At 35.0% G+C, this 21,611-nt stretch overlaps 1 protein-coding gene across 1 annotated transcript in view; it reads left to right on the forward strand.

Moving 5' to 3' along the window:
- Nucleotides 1-21,611, forward strand: part of CWF19L2 (CWF19 like cell cycle control factor 2) — a 119,895-nt gene that overhangs the window by 23,182 nt on the left and 75,102 nt on the right. Inside the window, exons 7-8 of the mRNA XM_028105944.2 lie at nucleotides 2,103-2,218; nucleotides 11,839-12,500. Coding sequence (XP_027961745.2) covers nucleotides 2,103-2,218; nucleotides 11,839-12,500 — 778 coding nt within the window. The remainder of the gene's footprint in view (nucleotides 1-2,102; nucleotides 2,219-11,838; nucleotides 12,501-21,611) is intronic.

A 21,611-nucleotide genomic window follows, 5' to 3' on the forward strand; every position in this document is an offset into this window, starting at 1 on the left:
AAAAATATTTTATTATTGTATCTGTAATTATAAGATTAATAAGACTATTGAAATAGAACATATCAACTAAAGATGATATTATATAAATATTTCTAAGATTGTGAATTTTATTCGTAACTGAATTCACTGAAAATTTTTATTCTTGTTTGATTTCCTTGATAAATGTTAACACAGAAAAATAAAAGTCTTCCTTTTTCTCTGAGATTTTTTTTTTCTCTGAACAATGTTAATATATTGGTGATTGTTCAGGAAATCTTCCCTCTGCCCATCAGCATTTTATCAGTTTCAGAGATGACTCTGAACTTGTGTAGCTGGGACATTAACATAGGTATTAATGATAGTGGATTTCTCTTTGTGTAAATTGAGGACTTAGACTAACTTCCTTCACTAATTGCATTGTTCATTTTGAACTCAGACTATATAAAAAAGAGAAAGAGAGCAAGAGCAAAATAAGCTTGAAAGGAAAGTGAATCATTGAGTTAACTAGAGATCTAGGTTTTGAAGTACAAAGTTTTTTAGACCTGTAAAGAAAGACCCATTATCTTAGAAGATTCTGATTGCTTAGTAAAGACAAACTTTTGAGATTTGAGTGAGACTGGAATTAGAGGATTGAAAAATCTTTTTTTTTTAAACTTTTTATTAAAATTTAACACCTGCAGAAAAGTACACAAGTCATTTAACTGTACAGACTGTCATTTTCCCGAAGTGAAAATATCCGTGTAATCAGCACACCTTTTGAGAAACAGAACATTATTAGCATCCCGAAAAGCTCCCTTTGTGGCCCTTTTAGTCACTATGCTCTTGTCAGAAGGGTGACCACTCTTGTGGTTTCTAGCACCAAAGTCAGTTTTTCCTGGAATCATATAGTAAGTACTATGCTTCCTTTTGGTTCCTGCTGCTTGTGGTCCCATTTTCAGATTCATCCATGTTGTTATGTATAGGTGTAATCATTGATTTTCATTGCTGTATAATGGTCAATTTTAGGAATATATCATAATTTAGGCTATATATCCATTTTACTGATGGTGAACATTTGGATTGTTTTCTAAGCTGGTATTACTGCAGACTTTTCCACTATGAGGATTCTTATACATTATTTTGCAGTTTCTTTGTGTTTTTTGTTGATTATAGAACTGGGGTGATCTAAAGCAATCTTATTTTTGGACAAGGAAAATCAGGAACAGAGTTTTGACTGAAGTTAGTTGATTAGATTTCTTTATGCATATCAAAAGTGTGGTATGTGTAGAAGGAAATACAAGTGCTTAATAAAGTTTTTTGAGGGCACTCAGATTTCATAGTTGGTAATCATGACTGCATAGAATAATTTGCTTTAATATATGTTTCAGTATTTTCATCTGTAATTTCCTTATTTGTTCTTCATGCAGTATCTGAGGTAGCTTTTTCCCTGCTATGTGTGTACTTTTATTCTTTATTTCTGGGAACGCCCTGCCTATTCTTAGCTTTGTTTATAGAAATCCCACTCATTGTTTTAAGCCTGGTCTGTAAAATATTCCCTGACCTACCATTTAGAAATAATTCATCTCTCTCATTTTTCTATAATTACTTACATCTTTTTTTTATTTTTGTTGCATAATATCCTTATTGTTACTTTTATACTCTTAGATTGCAATTTTTTTTTTGAGGATAGCTTTATTTATTTTTGCCTTCCTCAGTCCCTAAAATCTGTACCTTGCACATATAGGTAGGTATATAAGTAATATGTTGGGGGGGCACGTGGGTGGTGCAGTCGATTAAGTGTTCAACTCTTGGTTTTGGCTCAGGTCGTGATCTCAGGGTCATGAGATTGAGCCCCACGTCGGGCTCTGTGCTCTGTGCTCAGCACGGAGTCTGCTTGAGATTCTCTCCTTCTCCCTCTCTCTCTGCCCCTCCTTCTCTCTCTCTCAAATCTTTTTTTAAAAAATAAAAAAATAATATGTTGAATTTTGTTTTTTAATATGTTGAATTTTAAATGCACTTATGATTCTTATGTGTTCTGGGAAAAATACCTAATTTATACTTTAGAAATTATTATAGAAGCAATAAATATTGATTCTGTTATAACCACACGAAGAGTATAACTGACATTTAGTATTGGAATTTAGTTTCAGTAGTAGAAGATGGTGGCTTAAGCTGGCTGAGGAAGTCTTACCAAAGAATGAAGGAACAAGCTGAGAAACAGAATAGAAATTTTGAAGATGTTGTGGCTGAAAGATACGGGGTGAGTACTGATATTAATGAGATAGGTATTATATTTACAGTTATATGAGAAATAAGTGTCTTCAACTTTGTCAGTGTTTTGTGCCATGAAGCTCTTTTGAATTAAGTGGATATTAAATCTCTACTACTGTCTAGTCTACTATCCATTAAATTGAAGGATTTTTTAAATTTTTTTTTTAAGATTTTATTTATTCATGAGAGACAGAGAGAGAGAGAGAGAGAGAGGCAGAGGGAGAAGCAGGCTCCCAAGGAGCAGGGAGCCTGATGCGGGGCTCGATCCCAGGACCCTGGGACCATGACCTGAGCCGAAGGCAGACGCTCAACCGTCTGAGCCACCCAGGCGCCCAGATTGAAGGATTCAATGCTGAAGCCATTGTCTGCCTTTTTTTATCATGTAAACTTCTGTAGCATACTTTTATTGACATGATGAGTATAAAAGTTAAGTATGTACAATTTAAGTGTCTGTGTTTAATGTAAAAATAACATTTTCTCATTGTGAGAAAATTTAAATAATGCAGAAAATCGTTCATGGCACACCTCTTGAGATAAACACTGTTGAAATTTTGATATATTTCAGAGTTTGTGTTTATTCCAGAGATTTTGTTATATTCCAGAGTTTTGCAATATAACAGGTTTTTAAAAAATATATTTTTAAAATAAATACACACACACACACACACACACACACTCTTAAAACAATGGAACCATAATATTTTACATGACATTTTAGAACCAACTCCCCCATTTACCATGTGTGGATAATCTTAGTATTTCATTAGTTAGTAGTCTTTTTTTTTTTTAATTTCTAGAAAAAAGCAGGTTTAGAAAATAAGATTTCAAGAATATGGGCAAGCAAAAGAGAGAAAAATTCTTTTTTTAAAGGAATCTGTGTTAAATTTTGATGTATACATTTTCCCAGATTGTTTTCTGTTTGTTACATGCTTTTAAAATAGTTAATAAAAGTAGGCTCATAGAACACATTCTCCTTTTTTTACTTACGAGTATAGGCATAGTTGGATGTCAGTAAATATATACATTTTAATGATCTCTTAATATTTTAATATGTATTTGTATGGATTTACTGTGTATTTATTTACTTAATTGTCAGTGAGGGACATTTATGTCTTTTTTTCCCCTGTTAAATAGTATTGTACTGATAATCTCTGTTCAGTGTGTTTTGCATACTTATCAGGTTTTTTTCTTAAGATGAATTACTATAAACAAAATGGTTACTTTAAAGGATATAGACACTTGAAGTGAGATATATATTGCCGAATTTCTCTACGGAAAGGTTAACAAATTATATTTCCATTACAGTGACTCATCTATCACTTGGTTTTCAACAGTAGGATTCTCATTCTTTTAGTCTGCTACTGTGTTTGATAAACAGATTTTTTTTCATTGCTTTTATTTTTATACATTTGTTTTCTAGTGAATTGGTATATTTTTTCATATATTTTTGGCCATTTGTATTTTTAAGTGAGTTGATTGTTGGTAACATTTCCCATTTTTCTTTTGGGATATTGATTCTTTAAGATCTTTTAATAAGTCTGTTCACGTTTTTCTCTTCGTTTCATATTTGCTTTTGCCTTTGTTTATATTTGCTATGAGTAAGTTTTGAATATTGTTATCTAACAAAATCCATCAGGTTTTTCTTTCATAACTTAATATTCTTGCTGTAATTCATTGAAAAGCCTTCTTCACCCCAAAATCATAGCAATGTATGTCCGTATTTACTTTGAGTACTTGCTCAGTTTTATTTTTTATGCATATCTTTAATCTTTCTGGAATTTATATTTGTGTATGTTGTAAATAGGCTTCTGACTTCCCTTAAGTCTTCAAGTAGTTATTTATAATATATTGGATAAATTAATCTTTTCCCACTAATTTGAAATGACACATTTATTATATATTAACTTGTCTCTTATAAAATAAGTCTGTTCTTTTACTCTCAAATCTGCTCTATTCATTTTTCTATTATTTCCTAGAATTAGTATATCATACTCTTAGAATTATTGTAGTTTTCAGTAACTCATGCACTTTGCAGATAAGTAGTGAACACCTATTATGTGACAGGGTAAGTCTTTTTTTATTAGTTATTAAAAAATTAGCTCTTCATTCTTACATCTCTTTGTTGTTAAATTTAGAATCATTTTGTCAGGTTAAAGCTTGACAGAAATAAACATTTCCCCAAAATTCGTCATAAATTTACAGATCTCTTTTGGAATTTTGATTTAAATTTAGCTAAATGTATTGATAAATCAGGTATGATTAATATTTTTATAATGTTGAGTCATCTCCTCCTAAAATATTGGATATTTCTCTATTCAAGTTTCATTTATGCTCTTCAGTAAATTTCTCTGTGCAGTTGTTTCATGGGTCCCTAAGGTTTAAAAATTTTTTTCCAGTTGTGTATTGAATCTTTTTTCCTTTATGTTTTCAGGCTTTCTGTTGGTGCTAGAATGCCAATTTTCTAAACTCATGTCATTAAATCTAATTTTTTAAATTGGGTCATCTGGGAAGATAGTTATATGCAAATGATGATTACTTTTGCTTTTTCTCCTCAGTATTATGATATTAGACCTTATTTGTCCTCTCGAAATAGAATTTCAGAACTTTGATAAAAGCACTGGAAGCTAGTTTTCTTGTTTTTCCATTTAAAATGCCATTATGAAAACACATCTATTAGTATCAGCCTCGTAGAATTGTTGCGAGCATTAATAAAAATTTGAGTACTTTCCATGTGCCAGACACTGTTGAAGTTCTTCATGTATAATTCTTTTACTACAGCAGCAGTACTATTATTCTTGTTTTGTAAATGTGGAAACTGAGGCACACAGGGGCTGACTACCTTCACCACAATTAGATGGTCAGTCAGTAGATTCAAACCTAGGTGCAATCTCCTGGGACCCATTTAAATGATGTAAAGTAGGTAATATAATGAGCACTGGATAAATTGTGGTCATTGCTGTTTTTGTTGTTTGTATCATTACGATATTTTATTGAATCTAAGAAGCCACTGAGTGTAGACACACCGTTATTTCATGTCTCAATAAGGAGGAAAAAAGTTGCCTGTGAGGTAATGCTTTCATTATGAAAATACCCCCACCATCATTTCTGTTCTATTCATGTTGTTACTCAGTTTAAGAAATATGTTAAATCTACATTTTTAAATAATTAAAAAAAATGAAATGTTATGGATTATCTCTGCCTAGGATAAGATAATAACTTCAGCACGTTTTAATCCCCCATCTCACCTCTCAGATTTTGTGGAAATAATTTGAAAAAAAATTTTTTAAGTTTTTATTCAATTTCCAGTTAGTTAACATATAGTGTAATATTAGTTTCAGGTTACAATATAGTGATTCACTTCCATGTAACACCTGGTGCTCATCATGACAGGTGCGCTCCTTCATCCCCATCACCTGTTTCACCCCTCCCCCTGCCCACCTCCCCTCTGGTGACCATCAGTGTGTTCTCTAGAGTTATGAGTCTGTTTCTTCGTTTGTCTCTCTCTTTTTTTCCTTCCTTTGCTCATTTGTTTTGTTTCTTAAATTCCACATATGAGTGAAATCATACAGTATTTGTCTTTCTCTGACTACCCACTTCATAATACTTTCTAGCTCTATTCATGTCATTGCAAATGGCAGGATTTCATTCTTTTTGATGGCTGAGTAATATTCCATTGTATGTATGTGTATACACACACACACACACAATACTGCCTGTGTTTTCTTCTAGGATTTTTATGGTGTTATTTATATATATATATACACACACACACACACACACACACACACATATACACACATATACATATATGTATGTATATATATGTATATATGCCACATGTTCTTTATCCATTCATCAGTCGATGGACACTTGGGCTGCTTCCATAATTTGGCTACTGTAAATAAAGCTGCTATAAACATCAGGGTGCATGTATCCCTTTGAATTAGCATTTTTGTATCCTTTGGGTAAATACCTGGTAGTGCAATTGTTGGATCATAGGGTAGTTCTCTTTTTAACTTTTTGAGGACCCTCCATACTGTTCTCCAGAGTGGCTACACCAGTTTGCGTTCTCACCGACAGTGCAAGAGGGTTCCCCTTTTTCCACATCCTCGCCAACACTGCTGTTGTTAATTTTAGCCATTCTGAGAGGTGTAAGATGATATCTCATTGTAGTTTTGATTTGTATTGCCCTGGTGATGAGTGGTGTTGAGCATCTTTTCATGTATCTGTTGGCGATCTCTGTGTCTTCTTTGGAAAAATGTCTATTTATGTTTTCTGCCTATTTTTCTTTTTCTTTTTTTTTTTTTTAAAGATTTTATTTATTTATTCATGAGAGACGGAGGGAGAGAGAGAGAGAGAGAAGCAGAGGGAGAAGCAGGCTCCCAAGGAGCAGGGAGCCCGATGCGGGACTCGATCCCAGGACCCTGGGATCATGACCTGAGCCGAAGGCAGACGCTTAACCATCTGAGCCACCCAGGCGCCCTGTTTTCTGCCTATTTTTCAATTGGACGATTCATTTTTTGGATGTTGAGTTTTATGAGTTATATATTTTTAGATACTAACCCTTTATCAGATATGTCATTTGCAAATATATTCTCCCATTCCATAGGTTGCCTTTTAGTTTTTGTTGACTGTTTTCTTCGCTGTGCAGAAGCTTTTTATTTTGGTGTAGTCCCAATGGTTTGTTTTTGCTTTTGTTTCCCTTGTCTCAGGAGACATACCTAGAAAGAAGTTACTACAGCCAATGTCAGAAAAGTTACTTACTGCCTGTGTTCTCTTCTAGGATTTTTATGGTGTCATGTCTCACATTTAGGTCTTTAATCCATTTTGAATTTATTTTTGTGTCTGATGTAAGAAGATGGTCCAGTTTCATTCTTCTGCATGTGGCTGTCCAGTTTTCCCAATACCATTTATTGAAGAGAATTCTTTTCCCATTGGATATTCTTTCCTGCTTTGTTGAAGATTAATTGACCATATAATTGTGGGTTCATTTCTGGGTTTTCTATGATGTGTCTGTTTTTGTGCCAGTACCATACCGTCTTGATGATTACAGCTTTGTAATATAGCTTGAAGTCCGGAATTGTGATGCCTCCAGTTTGCTGTGGCTATTTGGATATTTTGTGGTTCCATTCAAATTTTAGGATTGTTTGTTCTAGTTCTGTGAAAAATGCTGTTGATATTTTGATAGGGATTGCATTAAATGTGTAGATTGCTTTGGGCAGTGTAGACATTTTAACACTATTCTAATCCATGAGCATGGAATGTCTCCATTTCTTTGTGTCCCTTTCAATTTCTTTCATTAGTATTTTATAGTTTATAGAGTACAGGTCTTTTTAGCTCTTTGGTTAGGTTTATTCATAGGTATCTTACTGTTTTTGGTGCAATTGTGAAAGGGATTGATTCCTTAATAATCTCTTTCAGCTGCTTCATTATTGGTGTATAGAAATGCAACAGATTTCTGTACATTGATTTTGTATCCTGCAACTTTACTGAACTTGTTTATCAATTCTAGCAGTTTTTTGGTGGGGTCTGTCTGGTTTTCTGTGTATAGTATCATGCCCTCTGCAAATAGGGAAAGTATTACTCCTTCCTTGCTGATTTGCATGACTTTTATTTCTTTTGTCTGATTGCTGTGGCTAGGACTTCCAGTATTGTGTTGAATAAAAGTGGTGAGAGTGGACACCCCTGTCTTGCTCCTGACCATAGAGGAAGAGCTCTCAGGTTTTCCCCATGTAGGATATTATTTGTGGGTTTTTCATATATGGCCTTTATTGTGTTAAGGTATGTCCCTTCTAATCCTACTTGTTGAGGGTTTTTCTTTTTTCTTTTCTTTTTTTTATGTTAATGTTAGTCACCATACAGTACATCATTAGTTTTTGATGTAGTGTTCCATGATTCATTGTTTGAGTATGACACCCAGTGCTCATTGCAGTATGGGCCCTCTTTAATACCCATCACTGGGCTAACCCATCTCACCACCCCCCGCCCCTCTGAAACCCTCAGTTTGTTTTCCGGAGTCCATCGTCTCTCATGGTTCGTCTCCCCCTCTGATCCCACCCCCTTCATTTTTCCCTTCCTTCTCCTAATGTCCTCCATGCAATTCCTTATGTTCCACATATAAATGAACCATATGATAATTGTCTTTTTCTGCTTGACTTATTTCACTTAGCATAATCCCCTCCAGTTCTATCCATGTCAATGCAAATGGTGGGTATTCATCCTTTCTGATGGCTGAGTAATATTCCACTGTATATATGGACCGCATCTTCTCTGTCCATTCATCTGTCGAAGGACATCTTATGAATGGATGTTGTACTTTATTAAATGCTTTTTCTGCCTCTATTGGAATGATCATATGGCTCTTATCCTTTCTTTTATTAATATGATGTATCCTGTTGATTGATTTGTGAATATTGAACCACCCTTGCAACCGAGGAATAAATCCCACTTGATTGTGGTGAATTGATTTTTTTAAATTTATTGTTGGATTCGGTTTGTTGGTTTGTTTGTTTTTTTTTTTTTTTTTAGAATTTTTGCGTCTTTGTTCATCAGAGATATTGGCCTGTGGTTCTCTTTTTTTAGTTGTATCTTTATCTGGTTTGGGTATTGGGAATGATGGCCTCATAGAATGAATTTGGAAGTTTTCCTTCCTTTTCTATTTTTTGGAATAGTTTAAGAAGAATAGGTATTAAGTCTTCCTTAAATGTTTGGTAGAATTTGTTTGTGAAGCCATCTTTTTGATTACTGATTCAGTTTCTTTGCTGGTTATCCATCTGTTCAAGTTTTCTATTTCTTCCTGTTTCAATTTTGGTAGTTTATATGTTTCTAGGAATTTATCCCTTTCTTCCGGGTTGTCCAGTTTATTGGCATATAGTTTTTCATAATATTCGTGTATGATTGTTTGTATTTCTGTGATGTTAGTTGTTATTTCTCCTCTCTCATTTGTGATTTTATTTATTTGGATCCTTTTTCTTTTCTTTTGGTAAGTCTGGCTGAGATTTATCAATTTTATTAATTTTTTCAAAGAACCAGCTCCTGGTTTTATTGATCTGTTTTTTTTTAATTTCTACATCATTTATTTCTGCTCTAATCTTTATTATTTCCTTCCTTTTGCTGGGTTTGGGTTTTGGTGGTTGTATTTTTTTCTAGTTCCTTTAGGTTGTTTATTTGAGATTTTTCTTGCTTTTTCAGGTAGGCCTGTATTGCTATATACAGGCCTTAGGACTGCTTTTGCTGTATCCCAGAGGTTTTGGACCACTGTGTTTACATTTTCACTTGCTTCCGTGTATTTTCTTTTATTAACTAATTTGAAATTTTAATTCCAGTTTATTACAAGTTTTTAAAAATATGCATCTTATTCTTGACAATTGTGTTAAACTTCACAGCTATAAGAACAATTATTTAGACTTAGCTATGACATTTACCATTTGGTTTATAGTGTTCCTTCCTTTTTCAGCCATCTTTGCCCTAATTGCCTTATGGTTTGGCTTAATGATCCTGAGTGATTTCCCCTGCACCTAATAGTAAATGGTTTGCTTTCTGATTCCTTGTATTTTTGAAAATGACTTTCTTTTGTCCTTGCCAGGTAAGGATAGTTTGACTGTGAATTGAATTCTGTAAGGAATTATTGCCTTGTCTTTTTCTTTCATAATTTGATCTTTATTTCATTATCCTGTAGCTTGTAGTATTTAGTATTAGAGATGAAGAGTTGATAACAGTTTTACTTTTTTTTTTTTTTTTTAAAGAGGGAGAGGGAGAGAGAATTGTAGGCACTGAGTGTGGAGTCTGACATGGGGCTCAATCTCATGATCTCAATCTCAGATCATGCATGACCTGAGCTGAAATCAAAAGTCTCATGGTCAACTCACTGAGCCACCCAGGTGCCGCAAGGGTTTTACCTTCTTTACTTTGTAGGTAATGTGTTATTTGCCTACTCCCATCTGTTTACAGCTCATGCTTACTGCCTCCTTCTCTGATCTAATTTTTGTGAAGAATTTTTTGTTTTGTGCATGTATGTATTTTGAGACTCAAGAATTAGTGTTTTTTTTGGTAAAGATTTATTTTATTTTATTATTTTTTAAATATTTTATTTATTTATTTGACAGAGAGAGACACAGTGAGAGAGGAACACAAGCAGGGGGAGTGGGAGAGGGAGAAGCAGGCTTCCCGCCAAGCAGGGAGCCCATTCCGGGGCTCGATCCCAGGACCCTGGAATCATGACCTGAGCTGAAGGCAGACACTTAACAACTGAGCCCTCCAGGCACCCCAAGATTTCTTTATTTTAGAGAGAGAGAGAGTGAGAGAGTGCATGCATATGAGTGCGGGGAGGGGCAGAGGGAGAGAATCTTCAAGCCGACTCCACCGTGAGTGCAGAGACTCACTTGGGGCTTGATGTCACAACCCGTGAGATCATGACCTGAGCTGAAACCAAGAGTCAGAAACCAAGAGCTTAAGCCACCCAGGCACCCCCAGAATTAGGATTTTTTTATGTATGAGTCTTTATATGCTTCATTTTCTCCCCTCTCCTAAGGCTACCAGATGAGCCCTTCATACCTGGAAAATTAACTAGAGAAATTTTCTTATATTATTTTTATAATTATTTTGTTAATGCTTTCTTCTATCTTCTCTCTTTCCTTCTGGTAGTATTCATGTATGCATAATAGACTCTTAGAATTAATTGTCCTTGTGTCTTTTTTCCTTATTACATCTGCTTACCATCTTTTCCTAAGTAGAGAGAATGCCCAGGCTCGTGTTGAATTAACTAGTATTGGATGCAATACTTTCTGTTCTTCTGTTCACTATATCTTTATGTTTTTGGACACATAGTTTTCATTTACAAGTTTTTCTTTGTTCTTGAACTCTTGTTTTTCATGAGAGTCTGTTATGTTTTAGTAATGTAGCAGCCTCTTGAATCTCACTGATGGGAATTAATTTTTTAGAAATGATGTCTTCACTGTTTTCTGTATAATATTTTGTTTTAGTGCTGGGCATTTGGTATAGTGGATCTTCTTTTGAGTTCCCAGAATTTTTCATTATTTGGTAACTTTTTGTTGATTAATCACATTTTTTTAAGCATTTATTTTAGGGTAGTATATTTAGTTTGCTAGGACTACCATAACAAAGTTCCATAGGCTAGGTGGCTTAAACAACAGAAATCTAATTTCTCATAATTCAGGAGAATTGAAGTCCAAGATCAAGGCGTTACAATGTTTGGTTTCTCCTGGGGCAGCTCTGCGTTTCACCTGTGTCTCTCACGTGGATTTTCTCTTTGTGTGCTCATCCATTCTATGTCTTTGTATTTCCAAATTTCTTCTTCTTTTAAGGATATCCATCAGATTGAATTAGGGCCCAACTGAACTTTTAACTTAATCACATCTTTCAAGTGCCTGTCTCTAAATGCTGTCCTGTTTTGAGTACTAGGGGTTAAGGCTTCAACCTAGGAATTGGAAGGGGGCATACTTAAGCCCTTATCAATTAGGATGATCATATGGGTCTTTTCGTCTCTTCTTTGTTGGGTGACAGTATATCATGGCACAGTGGCATATGGGGGTACAAGTCATTGAACCTTCTTTAATTTTAGATATTTTGTTTAATTTCTCTCCTTTGTAGTCATTGGAAGTATTTCAGTCAAAATTAGAAGAAGCTGAAAAAACTGCATCCACCAAAGAAGATTATAAACGAGAGCGGTGGAGGAAACCAGCATACTCAGATAAAGCACAAAGTAGTCAAGAAAGTAGAAAATCAGACTTGGTAAAATATAATAAAAATTTAAGGCATAGATATAGTTCAACAGATACTACAAACACCACCAATAAAGATAAGTCTAGTGGTGATGAAAAAGATAATAGGTGTGGGTCTTTAGAAACCTGTAGAAGACGATCCAATCCAAGGGAAAATCAGGACTTTTCTTGTCTTGGAAATTTGCAACCTAAATTTTTAAGACCCTCTGATGATGAAGAACTGTCATTTCGTAGCAAGGGCAGAAATTGTGAACCTTCTAGTTCATCTTCAGCATTGGTTGCTCAGGATTCTGTGCGTTATGGTTTTCGAAAATCTACAGAAAACAGTGAAGAAAGTTTTTCATCGTGGAGCCAATCCAACGAAAGGGAAGGAGACAGGAAATCTTCATATCGAAGATCATTAGAAACTAGGGGCAGTGTGGACTCTGGGCACATTTCAGAAGACGTGAGAGAAAAATCACAAGATGAAAGCCTGAGAGATGACTCTCTGAAGAAAGAGCATCTGCAGGACAGGAAGTCTCCATTTGCCGGGTATTTTGTTTGTTTTTTAAACTGATGAATGAATATTAAATTGCAGAGGATTCAAAGAAGTGAGCTGTATTTGCAGAGTATCGTTTATTAAGTAGATATGAGTTATGTTCTTCTGTTTCTTACGTTTTGTGGAAGAGGTAAGATACGCACATTTAACAAAACAGTAGCCTTGTTTTATGGGTTGCATTACATTTCACAGTTTTATTTAACAAATGAAAGAAGAATTCAGTAGCTATATTATCTTAAAATTTGTTGCTTTTTTGCAATCTAAAAAATGAATTGAGTTCATAATCCCTTTAAATGAATATGCTACAGGAAGTATTTTGGTAGACTGTTACTGCTGCCTTATTGCTTTCCAAAGGAAATTGTTCCATTGTTACGTGTAATCATAATTGTAAATATTGCATGCCGAGTGGAGGTCTGGGAGATTGAAGGAAAATATGCTGCCATAGCCCACATATGAAGTGAAAACGGTATATGAAAGATCCTGCAGAGGGAAGCAGGAATTACTGTTACTCTTTTTCAGAGAAAGAAATAATCCCCTTTTGACAGTTGACAGGTTTTAAAGATGTTAGCATTTTAAAAGGAAAATATGGATAGGGTAGTGGTTGCATCTGTAATAATTAGGAAAATAGGTAGCATTGACTGGTGTTATCTTGAACCTGTGGTACTTGTATACAGGGCTGGGTCAGTAGAACCGGAAACCCAGGTTGAGTGGGATCAAACCTAGGAAAAATTGATTTAGCTGTAGCGCTGGTCTTCATTGGAGATAGCCAGAAATGGAAAATAAGTGTCCAAAGGATAATGATTAGCTTATGCTAGAATGATCATCAAACTATGTTTAAAAATACCTCCAAATGAATGAGACACTTCAGGAGGAGGCTTTAGGAAATGATAGAATTCGGTAGTGGCAGTATAGATATATCAGCACTGTGGTTTGGGCTCGTGAGCCTGGTGAATTGTTTCTGTTAGCAATTCCATCTGAAGCCATGGATTCTAAAGTGCCTTGTATAGCTTTTAGTGGGAGGAGCTGGCAAAACCTGGACCGAGTGGTGGGAGCTCCACTCACGTGGGCTCTGGTTCAAGTCAGGGCTTTGTTCCCAGGAAACCAAGGGAGAGATCTAGTTGTATTGACTGCATAAACATAACAGGGCTTAGAGAATGTCTAAGGCTGTATACATATGCAGTTGCCCAGGCTTTACTCCAGGTACTCTGGAACGTACACTATTTCTCATCCCCACCTGCTGGTAGGATGAGACTCTTTATTTTCTTTCATCGTCAGGGTTGCTCCAACATTTGGTCAATCTGCAGGTCTTGACTTCTGTGACTACAGCTGTATGTGAAATAGTCTTTCAGTATTTCATCTGGTTCCATATTTGTAGGTCGTATTTAAGTTGTAAGTTTCCTACAGAGTTAACTATAATATAGGCATTCATTAGAAGCTATATATATATATATATATATATAAAATATTATATTATAAGACTTATTTATTTTTAGAGATAGAGAGAGCTCAAGCAGGGAGAGTGGCAGAGGGAGAGAATCCCAAGCATACTCCCCGCTGAGCTCAGAGCCTGATGCAGGGCTCGATCTTAGGACCCTGAGATCTTGACCTGAGCCGAAATGAAGAGTTGGATGCTTAACTGGCTGAGACACCCAGACGTCCATGAAGCCAGTATTTTTGTTAGCTGTGTTATTTTGATGTTACAGTTGGTTTGAAGCTTTCTATGAATTCCATGATTGACTGGAGAAGGAAAGAACAATCTAGAAATTACATATATGTGAAAGACAGAAAAATTCCTGAGCCTGTGTGAGTGTTTGGAAGTAAGAGACCAAGGAAGGATGTTGAAGAATGCCTATTTTCAAGGACTGGAAAGAGTCAGTGAAGGATTGTGAGAAGCTGTTAGTTTGTGTGAACATTATCCTAGGTATATGCTGAATTCTTTATAAAATGCTAGAATTCTAGGGAGCTTTAGAACTACTGAATTTTAGGAGTAGGGGAAAAAAATCACAGAACTGATTTTAGAACTAGAAAAAAGTAGTGTGACTCCTGCATTTTCCAAATGGGGAAACTGAAGCCCTTGAGGTTGTAACTTGCAGAGTGTTATGTTACCTAGGGTTACCGGATTTAGCAAACAAGGAGAAGTATGTCCCTTGCAGTATTTGCACAGACTTACACTAAAAAAATTTTTTTGTTTACCTGGAATTCAAATTTGACTAGACATCATGTTTTTTATCTGGCAGTTGTATGTAACACTTAGCCATTTTCTGAGTTTGTGACGTTTTTACAAGAGATACTATATATAATTATATATAAAAAACTTAATTATATGTTTAAGTTACATAGCCTCACAATGTATATATTATTCTGGACCTTGTTTTTTTCTTTCCCAATCGTTACCTTTAAAGATCTTTTCACATCAGTTTTTATGTATGTACTTTTTACAGGCTCTTTAACAGTCTGTTAAAACGTAGATAGAAGCTGGTATTTCTCCTCGGTCTCCTGTTGATGGACTTTAGGTTGTTTCTAGTTTGTCCCGCTTACAATAATGCTGCAGTGAATAGTTTTGTAATGTGTATCTTTGCACACTGATTAAATATAGCTGTAAAATAAATTCCAAGCAGTGGGATTTTATTTATGTATTTTGTTATATTAACCGATTTACTCTCTTACTGGTCAAATATTAGAATGACTTTTCTTTTCCTTGCCAACAGTATTATTGAACTTTTTTATCTTGGTGGTATACATACTTCAGAAACGGAGTCATTCCTTGATTTGCGTTTCTTTAAGTATGGGTGAAGTTTGGCGTATTTTTACAGATGTTTGTTTGTTTTTATTTTGTTTTTGCTAACTGGTCATGTCTTGCGGTTACTCGTTGAGTTCTCAGTGAGAGCTCTTTATGGTTTTCCTGTAACACAGTGTTTTTATCAGTGTTACAGTTGTGTGTTCTTACTGTTTCACTCTTCTTTTTCATCCTTCCTTTCGTCCATTCTTACTGTGATGAGGTTTTTCATTCTTTTCCTTTGTCTTCTTTATGCCCTGCAGTTATCTTAGGTAGGCAGAAAACATCCTCTAGAAGTGGTCCATGTGCTCAAGATCTTTAAGCTTATTATTCTTAGAAATGTGTATAATTTTGTTGGAAAATGTATCAGCTCTGTATTTTGGATTTTGAAACCTAGAATAGTTTGCAATATGAACAAAAAAACTAGTGTGATGTTCTTAATTTTATAAAGTTGATATCAGGAACTAACCTGTTCTATATACTATTTTAGCCTTTGGATATCATTCTTGGCAGAGTTTGCTGTGGTAGCCTAGCAGGACAGCAGAAGGATGGCAGGTTCTGAAGGTTTTGAGTATAAGTCATGAGATCCTTGGACAGGGAGAAAATTTGAGAACAAGTGGCAATGGCAAGAAATGAATAATTAAAGGGAGGAGATTTGTGAACACTGCCAGCAGGCAAAGAATAATTGCAATATTCTGAAATGTTTCTGAAATATTATTGGGGTGCAGCGTTTTTAATTACTTTTTCCTCACAAGTTTTCAGCCAGAGTTGGGTGTGTGCTGTAAAGAGAGTATATTTTAATGGGAAAATAGGATTTGCTTTTTAGAAATTAATTACAAAGAGGACTTCTGAAATTTACCAGTAATCCTGGAAAATGAGAAATACTTGTACTTTTTTCTTTTTATAGGATAATTGCAGATGTCATAGCAATGTTTCTTTCAGAGTATTTGCTCATCATTGTAAATGCTTAGAGAAAGTAAGGAGTAGTCTGTTACCTGCTGTTTGCTGCTAGGCAGTGTCTTTGCTTTGGTATTGACAAGATGAGGTCTTTGTGTTCTTCATTCTTTGTGTGCCCAACGACCCATTTTAATGTCTTTATTTGAAACCTATTACTGTTTTAGGAAGTGTGTTGAAGATATTAGTATCAGAGATGTTTGGAATTCTTGTATATCTAATTTATCCTTATCTACTTTTTTATCTACTAATAAACAATTCCTGTTAGAAAATGCCCCCCTCCAAAAAAAAAAAGATGTAGGAGTACAAATTTCATGACAGTGAGAGTTCCTGCTTTTAAAGGTCTCTTGGGATTCCAGTTATCTTCTTGAAATTTGTGAGCTTTGGTTGGAGTTCAGCATCCCTTCGTTGTCCTCTTGATTAAATCTTTAAGCTTGCGTACTGAGAGTGATGGGAAGAGTAAAGTTCTCAAAAAAGGGGAAGAGTCAAGTAAAATGACAAAGATATGCCTTTGGATAGAAATAATAGAGCTCTTCAGCAATTTAATCAAGAATATTATCATTGGAAAAGAGGATTTATTAGCCAGATTTCATAGACTAAGTTTTGATTGTGGTTCATGAGATGGTAGAGGTGGAAAGTGTACGTGGGAGATGTGGGTTAAGTGGAGGATCTCCTTTTTTTTCTTTTAAGGTGCAGACACTTGAATACATTTATATATTAATGGAAAAGAGTATTGATTTTAGAAGAGAGATGATAGATGGCATAACTGAGCAAGATCCCAAGGTTACTGTGGATGAATGTAGGAGCCCGTGTCTTCCTACAAGTAGGAGGATTAGCCTGGGGTGGAAATGGTAAAGAGGAAGGTGTGGCTGTAGAGTGTGAATGACAGAAGAAAATTACAGAAATTCCTGACAATTTAGGTCAGTGTTTTTCAACAAATCATCCCCATAATATTGGTATTCTTTTTAGTCTGGATATGGACCCCAGTGATTTTAGTAGCTTCAGAAGGAAAAAAGTGATGAACAATTTAATTCATACACAGCTCATAAAATTGAAATGTCCTCTCATTTTTATGACTTATTAGCTTATTTTATTTTTACCAAAAATTATTGATGAATTTTTGGCCCATGTGCGTATCATATTTTCTTTAAGTAATCCTTGGAAACTCAAAGTTTGAGAAATAAACTTTTACTTAGATTTGAAAAAAGTATCTGGTCTGATGTGACAAGGATTACAGGGACAGGGGAGGTTATTTTTGTGCCAAGCATGTCCCTTGGAACTTAAATTAGATGGCCTTGACACATTCTTTCTGCTGTTTATCTTATATTTACTGAATGCGCCTGTTTCCTAGCTCTAGTGGCATAAAAATAGGTGCGACATAGTATCTGCCTTCAAGGAGCTCATAGGAGCAACGAGTCAGTTACATACAGGCGTGTGAACAAATACAGGTGCGTGACGCCGTGGTACTTCACGTCACAGGTATAGGTACAGATCCTTGTACAAGAAGGGATGACCGACTTCTGAGACATCACTGGGGGGTGGGATCCGGGAAAGCTGTGCAGGGAGAGCTGGGGGTTTCGGAGGTTGGACTCACTGGGTGTAAGTGGGAAGCCGGGAAGTTTAAGAGGCAGACGACAAGCCGACTTCGTGGGGGCGAGTAATTGTACTGATAACTTTTTAGAAAGGGCAGGGAGTGTGGTTATTTAAATTTGTTATGCATTATACATACATATAAAATTTAATATTTATAATTCCTACATAAAGGACATGAATGGTAAGTTTTCAAAGCAGAGAATTTTGGGGAATTAATTGAGAAAGAATACAAGTTGAGAAAAGGAAGCCAAGCTTTTTATTGAAATATGATTGGGTTACCTGAAATTAAAAAAAGTACATTTACAATACAATAAAAATGATGTGTACCTCAGAATTTAATTTGGAAACAGTTACTGAAAAATATTTTCCATGCAAAAAAGTGCAACTAACAATACAAGTGGTACCTCAACATACAGAAGCATATAAAGGGTGCTAATGCTTCATGAATGCAGTGTCTCTACTCTTCTCCTGAATTGGTTTTTAGAATGTGGACTGAGTCAGAGAAAGACAAATACCATATGATTTCACTCATATGTGGAATTTAGGAAACAAAACAGATGAATGTGTGGGAAGGGAGAAAAAAAAAAAAAGAGAGAGAGGGAAGCAAACCATAAGAGACTCTTGAGGATAGAGAACAAACCGAGGGTGTGACCAAGGTAGGTGGGGGGGGGGGGGATGGGCAAGAGGGGGGATGGGCATGCAGGAGGGCACTTACTATGATGAGCACTGGGTGTTATATGTAAGTGATGAATCACTAAATTCTACTGACACCAATATTACACCATATGTTAACTAACTAGAATTTAAATAAAAATTTGGAAGAAAAAATATGTCACATCTCAAAAAAAAAAGTAAGGGAATAAAGTTAACTTCACAGTGTCTGGCATGGGGACGTTCTCAGTAAGCATCAGTGTATCAAAATAAAATAAAATAAAAAAATAAAAAGACTGAGAGAACTTGAGGGGAGCAAAAACATGTTCCTTTCTAATGGTGCTTCACCTGCAATATTTTAGGTTTCTTAGTCTGAGCACCAGGGTGTTGTTTTTTCTTTCCTTGATATGAGAAGAAATGGATCTTACAGAATTTCTGCAGATATTAATATCTTTTTAAAAAATAAATCTTTTTGATTTTTATTTAGTTTTTTAAAAACTCAAATGCTATCTACTGAAAGATTTATATTTTTTTGCCCAAAAGGAATTTGCTACTTCAAAATAACTGATTGTTGGGTAAAGTTTTGATTTGAAGGTCTGTTTATATATTTTGCTATTACTTGCTCAGAATGTATGTTGAAAACTCAAGTTAATTTCAGTAGCATACGATGGTATCTAGCAATTCAGGAAAATTAGGACTATCATAGCTACATCCTTTATAAATGAGATTATGACAGGTTTTTCAGCTTAAAAATTTTTATCACTCCTCTTTGAGGGTTTTGAAAAACAACTATTGGGGCGCCTGGGTGGCTCAGTTGGTTAAGCGACTGCCTTCGGCTCAGGTCATGATCCTGGAGTCCCGGGATCGAGTCCCGCATCGGGCTCCCTGCTCAGCAGGGAGTTTGCTTCTCCCTCTGACCCTCCCCCCTCTCACATGCTCTCTCTCTCTCTCGCTCTCTCAAATAAATAAATAAAATCTTTAAAAAAAAAAAACAACAACTATTGAGGTATGATTGACATGTAATTGAACTGCATATATATAAAATGTGTAATTTGGTAAGTTTTGAAGTATGTATATTCTTATGAAACCATCACCCCCCCCGAGTTTCCTGGTACCCTTTTATAATTCTTTTCTCCCACCTCCCCCCACACCCTTACAAACCCCCCTAGACTTCCACTCGTCTGCTTTCTTTAATTATAGACTAGTTTGAATTTTCTAGAGTTTTATGTAAGTGGGATCATATGTTATGCACTCTTTTTTTGTCTGGCTTTCACTCTGCATAATTATTTGAACTTCATCCATGTTGTTGCATATAACAATGATTTATTCTTTTTTTTGATATAACACAGTTTTTCTGTTCACCTGTTGCTGGACATTTAGAATGTTTCCAGTTTTTAGCTATTATACATAAAGCTTCTTTGAACATTCATGTACAAATCTTTGTATGGACGTATGCTTCCTTTTCTCTTGGGTAAATACCTAGGAGAGGAATGGCTAAATCATAAGGTAATTGTGACTTTAATTTTAAGAAACTGTGAAATGGTTTTACTGAGTTGTATCATTTTACATTCCCACTAACAGTGTATGAGACTTAAGAGTTCCTCTACGTACTTGCAAGAACTTGGGATGGTCAGTCTTTTAAATTTTCGCTATTCTAGTGAATGTGTATCAGTATCTCATGGTTTTAATTTGTATTTCCCTAATGACGAGTGATGTTGAGCATCGCTTCATGTGCTTATTGGCTGTCCGAATATCTTTTTGTAAAGTCTTTAAAATGTGTAATGAGGGACGCCTGGGTGGCTCAGTTGGTTAAGTGACTGCCTTCGGCTCAGGTCATGATCCTGGAGTCCTGGGATCGAGTCCCGCATCGGGCTCCCTGCTTGGCAGGGAATCTGCTTCTCCCTCCTCTCATGCTCTCTCTCTATCATTCTCTCTCTCTCTCTCAATAAATAAATAAAAATCTTTTAAAAAAATAAAATGTGTAGTGATTTTGCTTCTCTCACTTCTTTCTTGGTAATTTGTATATTTCCCCCCCCTAATTAGTTCGGCTAGAGGTTTACTGATTTCATTGATTGTCCTAACCAGGTTTGGTTTCAATGAATTTCTTTATTTTTCTGTTTTTTTTTACTTAATTCCACTCTGATTTTTATTTTTTCTTATGTTCTGCTTACTTGGGTTTAATTTGCTCTTCTTTTTCTACTTTCTTAAGTTGTAAGCTGAGATCATGGATTTGAGATCTTTTTTCTTTTCTAATATAAGCATTTAGAGTTATAAATTTCTCCCTAAGTAATACTTGAGTAGAATCCTATAAATTCTGATATATTATGTTTATATTTTTATTCAGTTTGAAATACTTTTTAATTTCTCTTTGATTTTGTTCTTGACCGTGGGTTATTTGCAGATATGCTTTTTAGTTTCCAAATAGTTGAGGATTTTCCAGAGATCTTTGTTAATGATATCATGGGAGTTAGACAACATAGTTATATGAGTTAAATCCCTTTAAGTTTATTGAGACTTGTTATATGGCTCAGAATATGGTCTCTCTTGGTAAATGTTGCTATGCACTAGGAAAGAATGTGTATTCTGTTGCTGGGTAGAGTATTCTCTGATTGTTCATTAGGTCATGTTAGTTGTTAGTGTTATTCAAGTCTTTCATATCCTTGAAGAATATATTTATTCCATTGAATATTGAGAGTAGGGTCTTGAAATCTGTAACTATAGTTGTAAATTAGTCTGTTTCCGTTTGCAATTTTATCAGTTTTTGCTTTATGTATTTTGAAGCTCTCTTAATACATGCATAAACATTTAGGGATTCTTCTGTACTCTTGATGGATTGACCTCTTTTTCATCTGAAATGAAAAAGCTTTCTTGGCCCTGGTAATATTGCTCTGTAATATAATTTGATTTTAAAGAAGCCACTTCACTTTTTTTTTGACTAGTGTTAAAACGATATATCTTTTTCCACTCTTTTATGTTTAACATATTTATGTCTTTGTAGTATGTTTCTTACTGTTGAGTTTTGCTCTTTTGTCTGACAGTTTTACCTTTTAATTCAGATGGTTAGATCATTTATATATAATGTGATATAATAAGGCTTAAATCTGTAATTTTGATACTTGTTTTCTGCTTG

This window comes from Eumetopias jubatus, unplaced genomic scaffold, assembly GCF_037043125.1.
Source record: "Eumetopias jubatus isolate StellerSeaLion01/CBP00866 unplaced genomic scaffold, mEumJub1_p1.0 scaffold_13, whole genome shotgun sequence".
Lineage (NCBI taxonomy): Eukaryota > Metazoa > Chordata > Mammalia > Carnivora > Otariidae > Eumetopias > Eumetopias jubatus.